This window comes from Globicephala melas, chromosome 20 (assembly GCF_963455315.2).
Source record: "Globicephala melas chromosome 20, mGloMel1.2, whole genome shotgun sequence".
Lineage (NCBI taxonomy): Eukaryota > Metazoa > Chordata > Mammalia > Artiodactyla > Delphinidae > Globicephala > Globicephala melas.
In genome coordinates this window covers 38,377,168-38,391,346 of record NC_083333.1, presented here as the reverse complement: position 1 = coordinate 38,391,346, position 14,179 = coordinate 38,377,168, and the positions used below count along the sequence as shown (strand labels likewise).

At 57.7% G+C, this 14,179-nt stretch overlaps 2 protein-coding genes across 3 annotated transcripts; one reads left to right on the top strand and one right to left on the bottom strand.

Moving 5' to 3' along the window:
* The first annotated feature begins 2 nt into the window (after positions 1-2).
* Positions 3-1,473, top strand: FAM187A (family with sequence similarity 187 member A). The gene has a single exon (XM_030849007.2). It carries the CDS (start codon positions 3-5, stop codon positions 1,245-1,247), a length of 1,245 nt encoding a protein of 414 aa, XP_030704867.2. The 3' UTR covers positions 1,248-1,473.
* A 553-nt stretch (positions 1,474-2,026) lies between these two features.
* Positions 2,027-12,073, bottom strand: GFAP (glial fibrillary acidic protein). Of its 2 annotated transcripts, XM_030848888.2 has the most exons (10): positions 11,599-12,073; positions 9,817-9,877; positions 9,528-9,623; positions 8,413-8,574; positions 7,111-7,236; positions 6,704-6,924; positions 6,096-6,139; positions 5,614-5,739; positions 4,281-4,366; positions 2,027-3,650 (listed from the first exon to the last, which is right to left on the bottom strand). In XM_030848888.2, the coding sequence occupies exons 1-10, from the start codon at positions 12,045-12,047 to the stop codon at positions 3,609-3,611; spliced, it is 1,413 nt and encodes a 470-aa protein (XP_030704748.2). In that variant the 5' UTR covers positions 12,048-12,073; the 3' UTR covers positions 2,027-3,608. The 2 variants fall into 2 exon arrangements, with proteins under 2 accessions (XP_030704748.2, XP_030704749.2); XM_030848889.2 differs by lacking the exon at positions 5,614-5,739 and having other exon boundaries at positions 11,599-12,072.
* Between the last annotated feature and the right edge of the window lie 2,106 nt (positions 12,074-14,179).

Sequence of the window (14,179 nt, the reverse complement as noted above, 5' to 3'; positions counted from 1 at the left end):
GCATGAACCTGGCCCAGGCCACTGTGCTCCTGTGGGTGTTGGGGAGCCTCCAGGCCTTTGAAATCGTGGAGAAGGAGAACATTTTTCAGAGGACCCCCTGCCCAGCGTTCCTGATGTTTGACAATGCAGCCTACCTGGCTGACATGAGCTTCGAGCTCCCCTGCCACTGCAAGCCCGAGGAGGTTTCCGCTGTCGTCTGGTACTATCAGAAGCACCTCGGCAGCGGCCACACCAAAGTGCTGACGGACTTTGATGGGCGGGTCCTGACGGAGGCAGCCCAGGTGCGCGTGGGCAGCGACATGCTGGTCCGCTTCAGCATCCACATGTTCAGCCTGTTGGTCTTCCGGGCGCAGCCCGAGGACTCAGGCTTGTATTTCTGCGGCACCCGCAAGGGGGACTACTTTTACGCCTACGACGTGGACATCCAGAGCAGTGAGAGGATGGTGGCCACCTTCGAGGACCAGGGCCAGGAGCCCTTTGCAGATGAGTACCACGGGAGCCTCCGTGTCTTCACCACCTTCTGGGAGTGGACCCCCTGCGACCGCTGCGGGGTGCGCGGGGAGCAGTGGCGCATTGGCCTGTGTTACCTGCAGAGCCCAGGCCTCTCCCCCCGCTACCGCAAGACACTGCCCGACGTGGTGTCCTGTGGTTCACGGGCTGTGCCCAGGCAGCTCCGGGCCAAGGCCAGAGACCACGTCCCCGAGCTGCTGCTTCGGAGCTGCCTGGTGCCCTGCGAGGAGAAGAAGAAAATCCAGGAGGGTGTGATGGCCCTCTTCAGCTACGTGGCCAAAGTGGGCAGCCGGCCCTGGTTGCCCCCGGTGCCCATTCAGTTCCACCAGCAGAGGCTGGGCCATGGACTAATCATCTCCTGTCCCGGGGCCCGGCCGGAGCATGCCGTGGCCTGGGACAAGGACCAACAGTACCTCTACCGCACGCAGTACCTAAAGGGCGTCAACAGGTCCATGAGGGTGTTCATCGACCACGGCAACCATCTCCACATCCGCTTCACCCAGCTGGAAGACCGGGGCATCTACTATTGCTGGCGGCAGGGCGTGCGCATCGCTGGGCTCCGACTGGGCGTGACATCTCGAGGCCGCTACCCAGTCTCGTTCTCCAACCCCGAGATTCGGGCTGCCCTGGTGCTCACCCTGATAGGCTACCTGCTCATCACGGCAGTCTTCATCACTATTCACCTCTGTCGTTGCTGCTGTTACTTATTCCGCTGTTATCCCAACTTCTCCCCCTAGGCTCTCTCTTCCCAGCTCTGAAGACCAGTTGTGCTCAAATGTGTTTGTTAAATGGTACCAGATGCCTCTGGATAGGCATCCTGAGCTGGGATGTGTGGCAGGGCATGTGGACAAAGTTGTTAGCTATAACCTGCTCCCTGCTGTCATGAGCGAGTCTGAGACCCAATCCGGGAAGTGGGGAGGCCCGAGGCTGGTGGGAGATGGGGGACTGGAGCGAGATGGAAGTAGCCAGGGTGCACGTGTCTTCTGACTTCAGAGAAGGAAGAATTCTTGTGAACCTAACATTTATCACCTGTCTGGTGTTGAACAGTGTTTAACGTGCTTTATTTTCTTGCCTTCGAGGATTGCTAAGTGGGCGGTTTGAATTGGGGGTAGCAGAGGGAGGAAGAAAAGAGTCGGGGTACCTGGTGTGTATCCTCTTTCCCAGCCTCATCCTGGGACTGGCAGGTAGAAATGGTGAGTTTGGGAATACAGGTAGAGACTACAACAGGGGAAATGGGTGAGGAAATTGGAGACTGAATTCAGGACTTTCCTGCCGGATTGCACCCAGGCCGGGGGCTGGGGGTGAGAAAAGGGGTGGGAAGCAAAGGCTGTGGGGGGCCGGCAGCAGGGCTGCAGGGCAGAGCAGGGCTGGAGATGGGATTTGTCATGTGGCCACTGCTGGGGGTGGCTGGGTGTCCCAAGATGATCAGTGATAAGAAGCAAGTTGTGTCTTGTCCAAGGCTACCTCCTGCCCCCTTCCCCCAGCCCCAGCCTCTGCCGAACAGATCAGAGTCCACTCTGGGGAAAGCCACAGCAGTTGTCTTTATTTATGTCAGTGACTAAAGGCAGCAATGGTGCCCCGAAGGTTAGCAGCAGTGGGTGGCAGGAGGGAGTAGGGGAAGGGCACCAGTCTTAGAAAGAGGGAGGGACTCCTACTTCTCCCTCCCTCTGCCTTAGAGGGAGATGGGGACCCTGGAGCGGGCCTCTGAGCTCCTCTCGTGGGCACTGATCATCTCGTGCCCGCCAGTCTTCCCATGGGCCGCAGAACAGGTGCTCGGGGTGAAAGTCTCTGCCCCAAGCTGTCCTGCCTCTAGGCTTCAGGAACACAAACCAGTGTCTTCACTCTGCGTGCGTCTCGGGTTCCCAAATTATGAAATAGGGTGCTACCTACAACACGGGGGTACGTTTTGTATTTGACTATGAGGGGACAACAGGGGCCTTGGCTTAGAGAGCAGCGGTCACTGTGGGGAGGAGGGGCTCGGGCGTGCAGCAGAGGCTTTGCCTAGCAGTATTTGCTGGGGTCAGGCGGCAGCTGCAGCGGCTCCCAGGCCTGGGTGGACAGGGATTACGCAGCCAGGAGAGGGCCTTTAGAGCTGGGACAAAGTGGGCCCTGCCCCCAGGACCAGCAGCCTCTTTCTTTCCTGTTTCACCATCTTCAAGAGGATGAGTCACTTTCCTGATTCCCACGACCCAGAGGCCAAGTGTAACTGCTCACTCACAGCCCCCCACTCTGATGTCTGGCCTCATCCCAACCGCCTCCTCTACCATCTCTACCTGCCCCCCTCCAACCTGTATGGGGTGGGGGGAGTCCTCCTGGGCTTGACCTCTCTGTGCCCACAGCTCGGGGCCAGGCCCCCTTCTACTCCCTCCCAGCACCCCTTCCCTCACCACTTACACTGTAGTTCCCCCAAATGCTGAGAATCAAGCTCCCACGGGCCCACGGCATGCCCACGTGGCAGCTCAGTGGGGCTGAGCCGCTTGAACCCTCACTCAGGAGGCCCCTCTGCAATCTGGGCAGCCCAGGAATTCTGTCTGACGACTACTCCAGGTGGCAGGATAGCCCCACCCATCCTCAGACTGGTCAGAGTCAGTCTAGAAGAATAAGCCCCTGGCCAAGGCCTCCTTGCCTGTGGGGATTCCCCTGCCTGTCTCAGAGTCTCGGATTTCCTCCACCAGCCTGAGGAAATTCAAAGGCCCCATTTCCAGATACCCCCAGACACCTCCGGCTCTGGCAACAGTTGGCATGACAACAGGGATTCGGGATACGGAGGGTGATTTATTAGGTCTCCCTGCCCTCCCCAACTTCTCTCCTCCCTCCCAATTCTAACCCAAACTGCTGGCCATGCCCCTCCAGGCTGCCCCTTTGGAGTGAGTGCCCTGTTAGAGTTGCTGGGTGCTGGGTGGGTGCTGTCTGACAGGCTTAATGCTGATGGAGCCTAGGGCAGCAAGCTGACATAGAGACTGAGGGGGAAAAGGAGCAGCTGGGGTGGGTGGGAACTCAAGTCTGGGGAAATTAACTAGCAGAGGAGAGGCAACTACCCCAACTCCTGCTGCAGGCCCCTCATACTGTGGGGCAGGGACCACCAGGTGGGTCCTGCCTCACATCACATCCTTGTGCTCCTGCTTGGACTCCTTAATGACCTGCAGGGGACAGAGAAGGTGCCACGGTTAGGTTAGGAGCTCACACAGACTCCAGGTCCACCACAGCTAGGCTGTGGACCTAGACAAGTCCCCCGCCTTCCTGGGTCATCTTTTCTATGATAGTAGCCGGAACACACCCATGCAGCAGTCAGAGGGGGAGATGAGGTAACACGGGCAAACAACTAGCACCGTGCCTGGCACATGGTGAGCTGATCTTGTAAGATTAGCTGGTACTGTTGCTGGTGTGATGGGGAGGGGGTTATGACCAATCCCCCCATCCCATTCTTCTGCCAGGTTCCTTTCACCAAGCTGCAAGTTGAAAGTTGGGAGTGAAAGCTACTAACTTTAATTTTCTTTCTCTCTCCCCCAGGCCTGGCATGGGGGCACCTGAGTCTGAGGGTGAGACAGGGAGAAAGCTGGAGTCAGGACCCCATCCAGTGGTCTAGGCACCCAGGATCCCCTTAGAACTGCCAGTGGAGGGGCTGGGGAAATGAATTACATCCGGGTTCCTTCCCCTCTTGCAGAGCCTCCCAGAGGAGCTCTTTGCGAATTATCAACAACCTTCTATGTACCAGTCAAGCTTTCTTCCAGAGTCTGCTGGGGCCAGAATCTGGGATCCACCCTCCTCACCTCTCCGTCCCGCATCTCCACGGTCTTCACCACGATGTTCCTCTTGAGGTGGCCTTCTGTCACGGAATTGGTGTCCAGGCTGGTTTCTGCAGGCATGAGGAGAGGAGGCCTCCATGGGCTTTCAGGGCACTAGACATCCTCTCCCACCCTCGGTTTCACCATGAAAGCCCCAATCATGAGTACAAAAGCCTAGCCAATCAGGCAGAGAGGGCATAGGCTCTTCCAAAGGGGCTGGCAACCTCCTAAGTCCCCATGGTGCTGGGCAAGTCCTTGCTGCCCTGCTCACTCTCCTGGCCTGGCTGCACTTCAGCCCCTCTGCAAGCCCTCACCTGGCCCCTGGCTTCCTGACGACCCAGCGCCGTGCCAAGGAAGGAGCATGTGCGTTTTGAAGTCAGGCAGGCCAGAACTTGAGTCCCAGCTCAGCCACGTGACTGTGGGCAAGTTAATTTACCTCTTCCAGCCTCAGTGTCCTCATCTGCAAAATGGGGATGCTGTTGTCTACTTTTCTACGTGGGAGTGAGGAGTCAGTTAAACAACGGGCACATATTAGTGCTCAATACACGTGGGTCCCTTTCCTGTCCCCCTTCCTCTTTCCTACTTCTCTCTGCCTCTTCTCTGGGCCCTAGTGAGCCTTTTCTATCTGGCATTTGGCAGTATTGCCTTTACCTGGTCTGCCTGGTTAACCCTTCTGATGCTGAACTAAGCCCTGGGACATGCATAGCTAGTGTTCCTAAATTTCTAGCCCAAAAGAAAGAAGAATTTATTTTTCCTTAGCTAAGAATCATTTGAGGGCCACATACACTCTCTTTTCCCCTCCTCAGAGAGAAAAATATGACATGTCACACTCACTAATAGTTAAAATTAAGAGCAGGGGACATAAAACTTTATTCACTCCAAGAGCAGCAGTCCAGGGGGAAATAACCCTCTAGGTTGAATCATCACTGAGCTGAGCAATGGAGCCTCAGGGACAGACAAATCAGGCAGAGAGCCTGGCCGCCGGGCACAGCGAGACCCTAGGGGCCCTCCCAGGGATGGGAAAGAGGTGAGGCAGAGGCTGGCATTTGCTCAGAGGCCCCCGAGTATCTCATCTGCGCATCCGAGGACTGATCACCTTGAACACCGGCCAACTCTGCTACTTTAACCTACATTTACCCTGTGCCAGGTCCTGGGCTGGGTGCTGAGGTTGCTGGGAAAATGACACAGGCTTGGCCCTTTAAGGAAACCTGGGAGGAGGGAGCCCAAGAGGATGGGGAAAGTGGGCTTGGTGAGGCTCGCTCCCTATCAAGCTGGGAAGAGCACCGTGTCTAGAAGGCAGGCAGGGCAGGCAGCTAACCGAGAGCCGAGCCGGCGGGGGCTCCATTTACAATCTGGTGAGCCTGTATTGGTATAACCTGTATTGTGAGTCTTTTGAGGTGTCTTGTGACCTTGTGACTTTCCCCTTCTTTGGTGCTTTTGCCCCCTGTAGTGATAAGCAGTTAAAAAAAAAAAACACACAAACATCAAACACTTGGATGGGCAGAGCTTAATCAGGGATCTGCAGATAGGACAGAGGTTGAGACCGTCACCCAGTTCTGCAATGGAATGGGGGGTGGGGATGGGGGTGTGGGGTGGGACAAAGGGCAGAGCAGGCTGCAAGCCCCACCTCGAATGCTCTGGGATGGTGTGTTCTGGCTAGAAGTTCTGCGGTGAATCATGAAGGTCCCCATGGAGAGCCCCAGGCCCTGGTCCTGGGCCCCAGGCCAGAACAGCAACCCACAGGCCTGGGGAAGGGGGCAGGAATCCAACACTCTGCCCACAAGACCCTGTTCTACTGACCTCGGATCTGCAGGTTGGAGAAGGTCTGCACAGGAATGGTGATGCTGAAAGACAGCAGAGAGAGAGAGGGGTGACCAGGCTGCCCGAGGATATCCCCAGGCCAGGATTTCATGACAGCTTTGAGGCTTTTTTCCTTGCCAGGAAAGGCCGACCCCATCTTTCAGCTTCCCCAGCAGCAAACACACTCCTTGGAGCTACCAAAGCCGGCAAGGGGCCTGGATATTGTGAGGGGAACATCTCTTTTCAAAAGAGAGTGGATGCCTGGAGGATGGCAGAGGGGAAAGAAGAGTGGCGAAGAGAATTCCCAGGAGGCAGAAGACACTGGTCAGGGGAAAAGAAGTCCGATTTTTGTTGGGAGGGTGGGGAGTGAGCCTCAGTTTGGGAGGTTACCGGAGTCCTTACTCTGGGACCTAATCAACATGGGCTGAATTGAATCCGTTCACTCATTCATCAGACATTCATTGAATACCAACTGTGTGTCAGGCAAGCACTGTGCTGGGCACTGGGATAGGAGGGAGCTGGACGCAAGACTGAATGAGACAGTCCCTGAAGGGAGCAAAGCAACTCCAGGGAGGGGCCAGCAGGGAGGGCTGCTAGGCAGGCCTCACCGGTTCTCTTCGCCCTCCAGCAGCTTCCTGTAGGTGGCGATCTCGATATCCAGGGCCAGTTTAACGCTGAGCAGGTCCTGGTACTCCTGCAGGTGGCGGGCCATCTCGTCCTTGAGGCTCTGCCCCTCCTCTTCCAGCCGGGCCAGCGCCTCTAGGTAACTCGCCGCCTCCCGCGCGTGGCGCTCGTCCTGCTCCCGCATCTGCCTCTCCAGGGACTCGTTCTGTGGGTGGAGTCGGCTGGTTTCTCGAGGCCCCGCCCCGAGTAACTTCAGAGCTCCGCCCCCAGCCCTGGTCCCAGACCCTGGCCCTTTTCCAGCACCTCCTAGGGCGGCAGGTCCCGTCCTCCGATTCGCCAGCCTCCGCTCGCGGACCCCTTCCGCCCCGCCTCTGGCCCTGCCCGCGCTCACCGTGCCGCGCAAGGACTCCAGGTCGCAGGTTAAGGCCTGCAGCTGGCGCCGGTAGTCGTTGGCCTCGTGCTTGGCCTGGCGGAGCAGCTCCGCGTTGCGGGCAGCGGCGTCCGTCAAGTCCGCAAACTAAATGGGGAGAGGGCTTTATGCTGAGGGGAGGGCTGGGGACGCTTATGGCGGGAGCTGTGCGGGCCCGTGGGGAGGAAGATGTCTGGAGGATCAGGGAGATGGGCGGGACCCCAAGGTTGTTGTTCAGCTCACCCCAGCCAATGGCCCTGGGTGGGATTATTCGCAGCGACTGCGGCCCGTGGACCGGGGACACAGAAGACACTGCTACGCCTCTAGCACCTAGCACAATGACTGGTCAGGGAATGCAGGAATGAACAGTGTTTGCCGCGGAATCCAGAATCTCCAGCACTGGCAGCTCCATCCGCGTGACCGAACCCTGTCCTTCTCCACCTTACACAGGGGATTCTGGTGAGCAGAGCTCTGTATTCTAATAGCCCTGCTGCAGTGAAGCCCTCAGGGCTCCATCACGTCTTGCCCTGCTCAGAACCATCACTGGCTCCTGCCACTTACACTCCTCAGCTCCACGCCCTGGCCCAGGATCTCTGGGCCCCTACCTCTTTGTGCTTTTCGGCCGCTACTCAGGCTCTGTCCTGCACTCTGAACGCCCCTTTCCTCTTTACTTTATGTTCACAGGCTTCCAGTCCTGCCTGGCCCCAGTGCCCTCCCTTCTATGATATCCTTCCTGTCCCCACATTGTATATAAACTCTGCCCTGCTGTGTTCTCCGTAGACCTCGTTATTGAGTGACATAACATCTCCCTGGTCAGACATGTCTCTGTATCCTGGGCAGAGCTGGAGATGTAGTAGATGCTCAATAACCCAGGATACAGACACATCAAGAATGCAGGCTTCCAAGTGAGATAGCTAGGGTTAGAAATCCAGCTCTACTGCTTAGGAGCTGTGTGACGTTGGGCAAGTTGGTTAACCTCTCTGGACTTTAGTTCTCTCATCTATCAAAGAACAGTACCTACTTCATGGTAAAATAATCCATGCAAAGCACAGGGCCTAATACACAAGAGTGTTGGCTAATAGTAATAGCAATAAGTACTAATAAGTACTTATTGGAAATAATAGTGCCTGTGTAGCCCTGGGCAAGTCACCTCACTTCTCTGGTGAAGGTCAGTCACTCAGAGAGGATCCTCCCCCAGCTTCCTCCACCCTCCTTCCCCAGTTCTTTTGTATGGAGCCAGGAGGGCTGCCTGGAGGAGGCAGGCTGGCCCAAAGTCAGGGCTACCTTGGAGCGGTACCACTCCTCCGCCTCATGTATGTTGCTGGATGCCACTGCCTCGTACTGTGTCCGGATCTCTCTCAGGGCTGCTGTGAGGTCGGGCTTGGCCACATCCATCTCCACGTGGACCTGCTGCTGAGCCAGCTGCTCCTGGAGCTCCCGCACCTCCTGGCCAGGGTGAGAGAAGGGATGCCAGGGCTCAGGGACCAGGCTGCACCTGGGGTTTCCCCACAGCATCATGCCCTGTTCTGTCTGTCCCTCGGACACAGAATTTGGCTAAGGGAGATGGGCATTCCTAGTTGGAGGAAATGGCATGGCCCAGGCTAAGGGAGGCGGGGGTAGTTTGGGGGTCTCATGGTGTCCTCCTCCCAGGCCTGGAAGGCAGGAGCGCTGAAAGTGTGCCTGTGTTCTCGTAGGAGAGTGACTGAGTCCTTGTGGTGTGGGTGTGCCTGTGGGTTCCCAGGTTCCCTGAGGCCCTGGATTCCGCATCCATTATCTGAAGTCAGAGCTCAGCGAGGGCAGGGGGTTTGTTCGTTTGTTTGTGTGTGTGTTTTTATGTATGGCTCTCATTTAAATGGAGACAGATGGCAGAGGGAATGGAGTCAGAGAGACTAACTGTGTGACCTTAGCAAGTTCTTTAACATCTCAGGGCTTCAGTGTCCTCCTCTGTGAAAAGGAGATAACACTGGAACGGTCCCTATCTCACACGGCTGTAGTGAAGAAAAACAGGAGGCAACGAGGCCCGTTGTAATTCTCAGTAAGTGGAGTGTGTGTCTGTGTGCATTTTACCAGGGGCGGGAGATGCTCTCTTGTCTATCATTTTGTACCCCGGCCGCACCACGAGGCATGTGAATTCCCCAGCCCGGGATGGACCCCGTGCTCCCTGCAGTGGACACACACAGACCTAACCACTGGACCACCAGGGAAGGCCCTGTCTTTATCTCTATCTCCCTTAGTCTCTCTCTGTATCTCTCTCTGTCTTTTCTCTCTCATTTTCTTTCTCTCTCTGTCAGTCTGTCTCCTCTCTATGTCTGAATATCTCTGTCTCAGTCTCTGTCTCTCTGTCTCTTTTCCTCAGTTCCACTCTCTGTTGGCCTTTCCTCCCTCTGCCCTGGCCTTACCTCCTCATGGATCTTCCTCCAGAACCGGATTTCCTCCTCCAGAGACTCAGTCTTCCTCTCCAGATCCAGACGGCCCAAGGTGGCTTCATCTGCCTCCTGGAGTAGGGAGGAAGCAAAGGGCCCCTCTGACCCCAGACTCCTCCACCCCACTCCCTAGTCTTATCTGATCCCTCCTTTTGTGGCTGCCGGGAGCAGCACACTGCTCTGGAGGGCTGGGCTTGGGGGCTGTGTTTGGGTGGGCTGCCATCAACACTTCCCCCCCCCGGCCCCTCCCCTCTACCACCCTGACCTGTCGATAGGCAGCCAGGTTGTTCTCAGCCTCCAGCCTCAGGTTGGTTTCATCCTGGAGCCTGGGGTAGGGGGACACATTCCTGGGTCCGGGCTCTTCTGAGGACTATTGGACCCCTGCCCTAACCTCCCTGGAGGTGGCTGCCAGAGAACCGCCCCCGCTCCCTCCCAGGACCAATGTGAGTGGCAAGAGGAGTGAGGGGCAGATGGACTTGGCCAGGTGGGTGAGCAGACAAGGGCCTTTGCTCTAACTCATTACCAAGGTGCCTTATCAGGGTTGCTGCACCTGCTCCTGCTCACACAGGCGCTTCCACCAATGTACACTCACTGCTGCACACACACCACACACACGCACACACACCACACACACCACATACACACCACACACACACACCACACACCACACACACACACCACACACACCACACACACCACATACACACCACACACACACACCACACACACCACATACACACCACACACACACCACACACCACATACACACCACACACACACACCACACACACACACCACACACCACACACACACACCACACACACACCACACACCACATACACACCACACACACACACCACACACACACACCACACACCACACACACACACCACACACACACCACATACACACCACACACACCACACACACACACACCACACACACACACCACACACCACACACACCACACACACACCACACACACACCACACACACACACCACACACCACACACACACACCACACACACACCACACACACACCACACACCACACACACACCACACACACACACCCCACACACACACACACACACACCACACACACACCACACACCACACACCACACACACACCACACACACACCACACACACACACCACACACACCACACACACACCACACACACACCACACACACACACCACACACACACCACACACCACACACACACACACACACACACCACACACACACACCACACACACCACACACACACACCACACACACCCACACACCCCCACACACCACACACACACCACACACACACACACACCCACACACCACACACACACACACACACACCACACACACACCACACACACACACACACACACACACACACACACACGGCCTCCCGCACTTGAAGTCACACAGGCATGCCCTGCCAGCCCAGCAAGGACCATGCCCTTGGGGTTTCCTCTGACCTTTGGAAATGGGTTTTATTAAGATCTCCGCTTTACAGCTGTGCAAGTTGAAGTGTCTTGACTAGGGTCATAAGCTGGCGACAGGCAGAGTCTCCTGTATTCTGAAGCCGCTATTCTCCCTGCTCTTTCCCTCTCTTCCTGTAGCCCCAGCCCAGTCCTCCTGGTACATACCAACCTTCCCTTCCGGTTCCCCCTCTAGACAGACCCAGGCTCAGAATAGGTGCGCTCCCCGACCGCAGTAACAAGGCCCTGCAGTGAGTGAGACGCAGAGACCCTCCCCGCTGGGGGTCCCTGACTGTCCCACACAGCTTTCCCCAGCGGGGAGGCGCTGAGAGTACCTGAAGGTCTTTGGGAATCCGATCCCTGAGATCCTGGGCTTCCTCCCAGGCCCACCCTCATCTTGGGGAGCAAGGGCCACCCTCTCCTCCCAGAGGTGGGAAACTGGGGAGCAGGGAGGCAGAGCCCCTGCCCGAGACCCTGCAGGCCTGCAGGTGCTCCCTCTCTGGGGGTGGGGGGCGGCTCAGTGCTCCCTGTTCGTGACGCCCCTGTGCGGCCCCCTCCTCACTTCTGCCTCAGGGTGCCCAGGTCCTGCGCCAGATTGTCCCTCTCCACCTCGAGCCGGGCGCTGTTGGCGGTAAGTTGGTCAAGCCGCAGCCGCAGCTCGCGCAGCTCCGCCTGGTAGACGTCGGCAAGCTTGGTGGGCTCCTTGGCCCGCAGCTGGTTCAGCTCGGCAGCCAGCGCCTTGTTCTGCTGTTCCAGGAAGCGCACCTTCTCGATGTAGCTGGCGAAGCGGTCATTGAGCTCCATCATCTCCGCCCGCTCACTGGCCCGGGTCTCCTTGAAGCTGGAGTTGAGCGCCCCGGCCAAGGAGAAGTCCACCCGGGCCGGGAGTGCAGGCGGCATTCGAGCCAGGGACAGGCGGGTGCCAGGACCCAGGCGGCGGCCCCCCACCCCCATCTCTGAGGAGGAGACATAGGAGCGGCGAGCCACTGAGGTGACCCGTCTCCTCTCCATCCTGTCCTGGCTCTGCCTGCTCCTGGGATGTGCTGCCTTTATGGAGGAGGACCTGGCCTGGCCCGGCCCAGGCTGCCCCTGGCAACACCCCCTGGCATAGCCTAAGTGGGTGGGGCTGGGCCGCAGCCCAGCCATGAGGAGAGTGCCTCTCATGCCCACCGAGGTCACTGTGCCCAGAGACAGGGCCTCCTGAGCATGCCAGCCCCAGCCTGGCTCCAGACAGAGGTGCTAGTGGGCAGTTCCCGGGGCCGATGCTGCGTCTGGGGCCCTGACCACTGGACAAGGAGACCCTTTCACTGGGACGGTGGGTCAAGGAAGGGCTGGACCAGATGACCTCTGACCTGTCTTCTAACTTTTAGATCCTATGACCCAGGCCTTTCCTCACTCAGCATTCTCAGGCACACTCAGTGCCTGTTAGATGCTGGGAATCTGGTGGAAGACAAACCTGTTCCACATCTTCAAGGAACAGCCTATGTTACAGTTTCCTGCCAGCCTCATTCCCAACAGATTCCTGGAGTCCTCCCCTCTGAATACAGATGTTCTGCATTCCTGCTTTCTCCCCATCTGCAGGTGCGGGGCTGTGGGCCGGAATTAGAACCGCCCTTTGTCTGGAGGGTCAGTCAATTGAGGCCTATGTCTAGCAGTGGGGGAATGATGGAAGGAACGTGGAGCCCCTTACAGGGTAAGTGGGGGCAGGCGCTGTACTCTCTGGCCCTCCCCCGGGTCACCCTTAAGCCCCAGCCTCAGCCTCATCGGGCTCACCCCTCCCTTGCCCAGCCTCCCCACACCCCCTCCCAGAGCGCAGGCCTTGACAGCTCCACAAAGCACTTATGAATGAGCTGGCTGTCCCAACTCCCATCTTTGTTCCTGTAACACCCCGTTTCCCTGGCCACCTCACTCTCACACTGGAGATTTATCTCCTTCAAGTTCCCACGCATCGAGCTGAGAAGCTGGGAAAGGCTTCTGGGGAATGGGTGGGTTTGGGAACCTAGGAGCCGGTGGGTTTGAACTGGGAGCCTGGGGCCTGGGCCCTGTTGCCCCTTGAGATTTCAGATCCAATCACACCTTCTATCTGGTCCCCTGGGGTCCTGCCCAGGCCCTTCACCCATCTGTGTCCCTGGACTTCTGGGAAGTGGGCAGCCTTCCTCTCCTGCCCCCCCCCCGCACCGCCCCACTGCCCACTGCCCACGCCTGGGCCTCTGATGCCTTTTCCCGAGCACTTGCTGAATGGAGCCTTGTTCTCCACTGCCGGTGAGGGTGTCGCGTGACAAGGGCAGCCCTTGCAGGGGGCTGTGCTGTTTTTATCCCAAGATGCCAGCCTGTTGGGTGGGGTGCAGCCCAAGCCCCTTGCTCAAAGAGCTTCTCGGAAAGCATCTGATGGGGGCTGGGGTGCAGCAGGGAGCAGGCTCTGTGCCCACCCCTGACCATTGTGTTTGTGCCAAGGTGAGTCATTCAGTGGGCACAAGGGGAAGCCCTGGGGGTAGCGCAGCACTGCCAGGTCTCCAGCTCTGCAGACAGGGTCTGGCTACTCGCCTCCTCCCCAGCTGTCAGAGCCAGCGCAGCCCCTGAGCTCCTGTCTGGGCAATGCCCTCTCGTCCACGCCAGGGGAGATGCTTTTCATTCGGGCAGGTTACAGGCTGCTCGCCAAGACTTCCCCATGAGTCCCAAGCAGAGAGAGGAGGTGAGAATCCCTAATTCTTTAGCAGAGTCTGACCCTGGGCCTGAGCAGTGTCATGGGGAGGGGAATCTTGAATCTTGAGGAGGGGGCACCCAGTCACTTGATCCTGCTGTGGGTTGAGGGGCCGGGGAAGGATGGGGGTGGGGAGTGACATTAAAGGAAGAACAAGACTGGGGACAAACCCTTGCCCCAACTCCTCTCCGTGGCTTGGAGAGGCTGCCCTTCCAGCTTGCAGGGCAAGTCACAGTGTGTGGCCTTCTCTCTTTGTACAAGTGAAATCTAGTTGAAATGAGCGCAAAGCGGAACTGGAGGGAAAAGATGTAATAGAGCAGGAAGGGCTTGTCAGGGACTCTCAGTAATTGTGTCTGGGAGACAGAGGCTCAGCTCGTTTCGGCAGCAGCAGATGAGACCCCCTCTTTAACCCCTTCAGCCACTCGCTGGGCCCCTGTCACCC

Excerpts from the sequence above, each read along its gene's own strand:
- FAM187A (XM_030849007.2), top strand. The coding sequence starts at position 3 with ATGAACCTGGCCCAGGCCACTGTGCTCCTGTGGGTGTTGGGGAGCCTC.
- GFAP (XM_030848888.2), bottom strand. The coding sequence starts at position 12,047 with ATGGAGAGGAGACGGGTCACCTCAGTGGCTCGCCGCTCCTATGTCTCC. Across the intron at positions 6,925-7,110 it reads TGGAGTCCTTGCGCGGCACG|AACGAGTCCCTGGAGAGGCA; the intron begins GTGAGCGCGGGC and ends CTCCACCCACAG. Across the intron at positions 5,740-6,095 it reads CTCCAACCTGCAGATCCGAG|GGGGCAAAAGCACCAAAGAA; the intron begins GTCAGTAGAACA and ends TTATCACTACAG.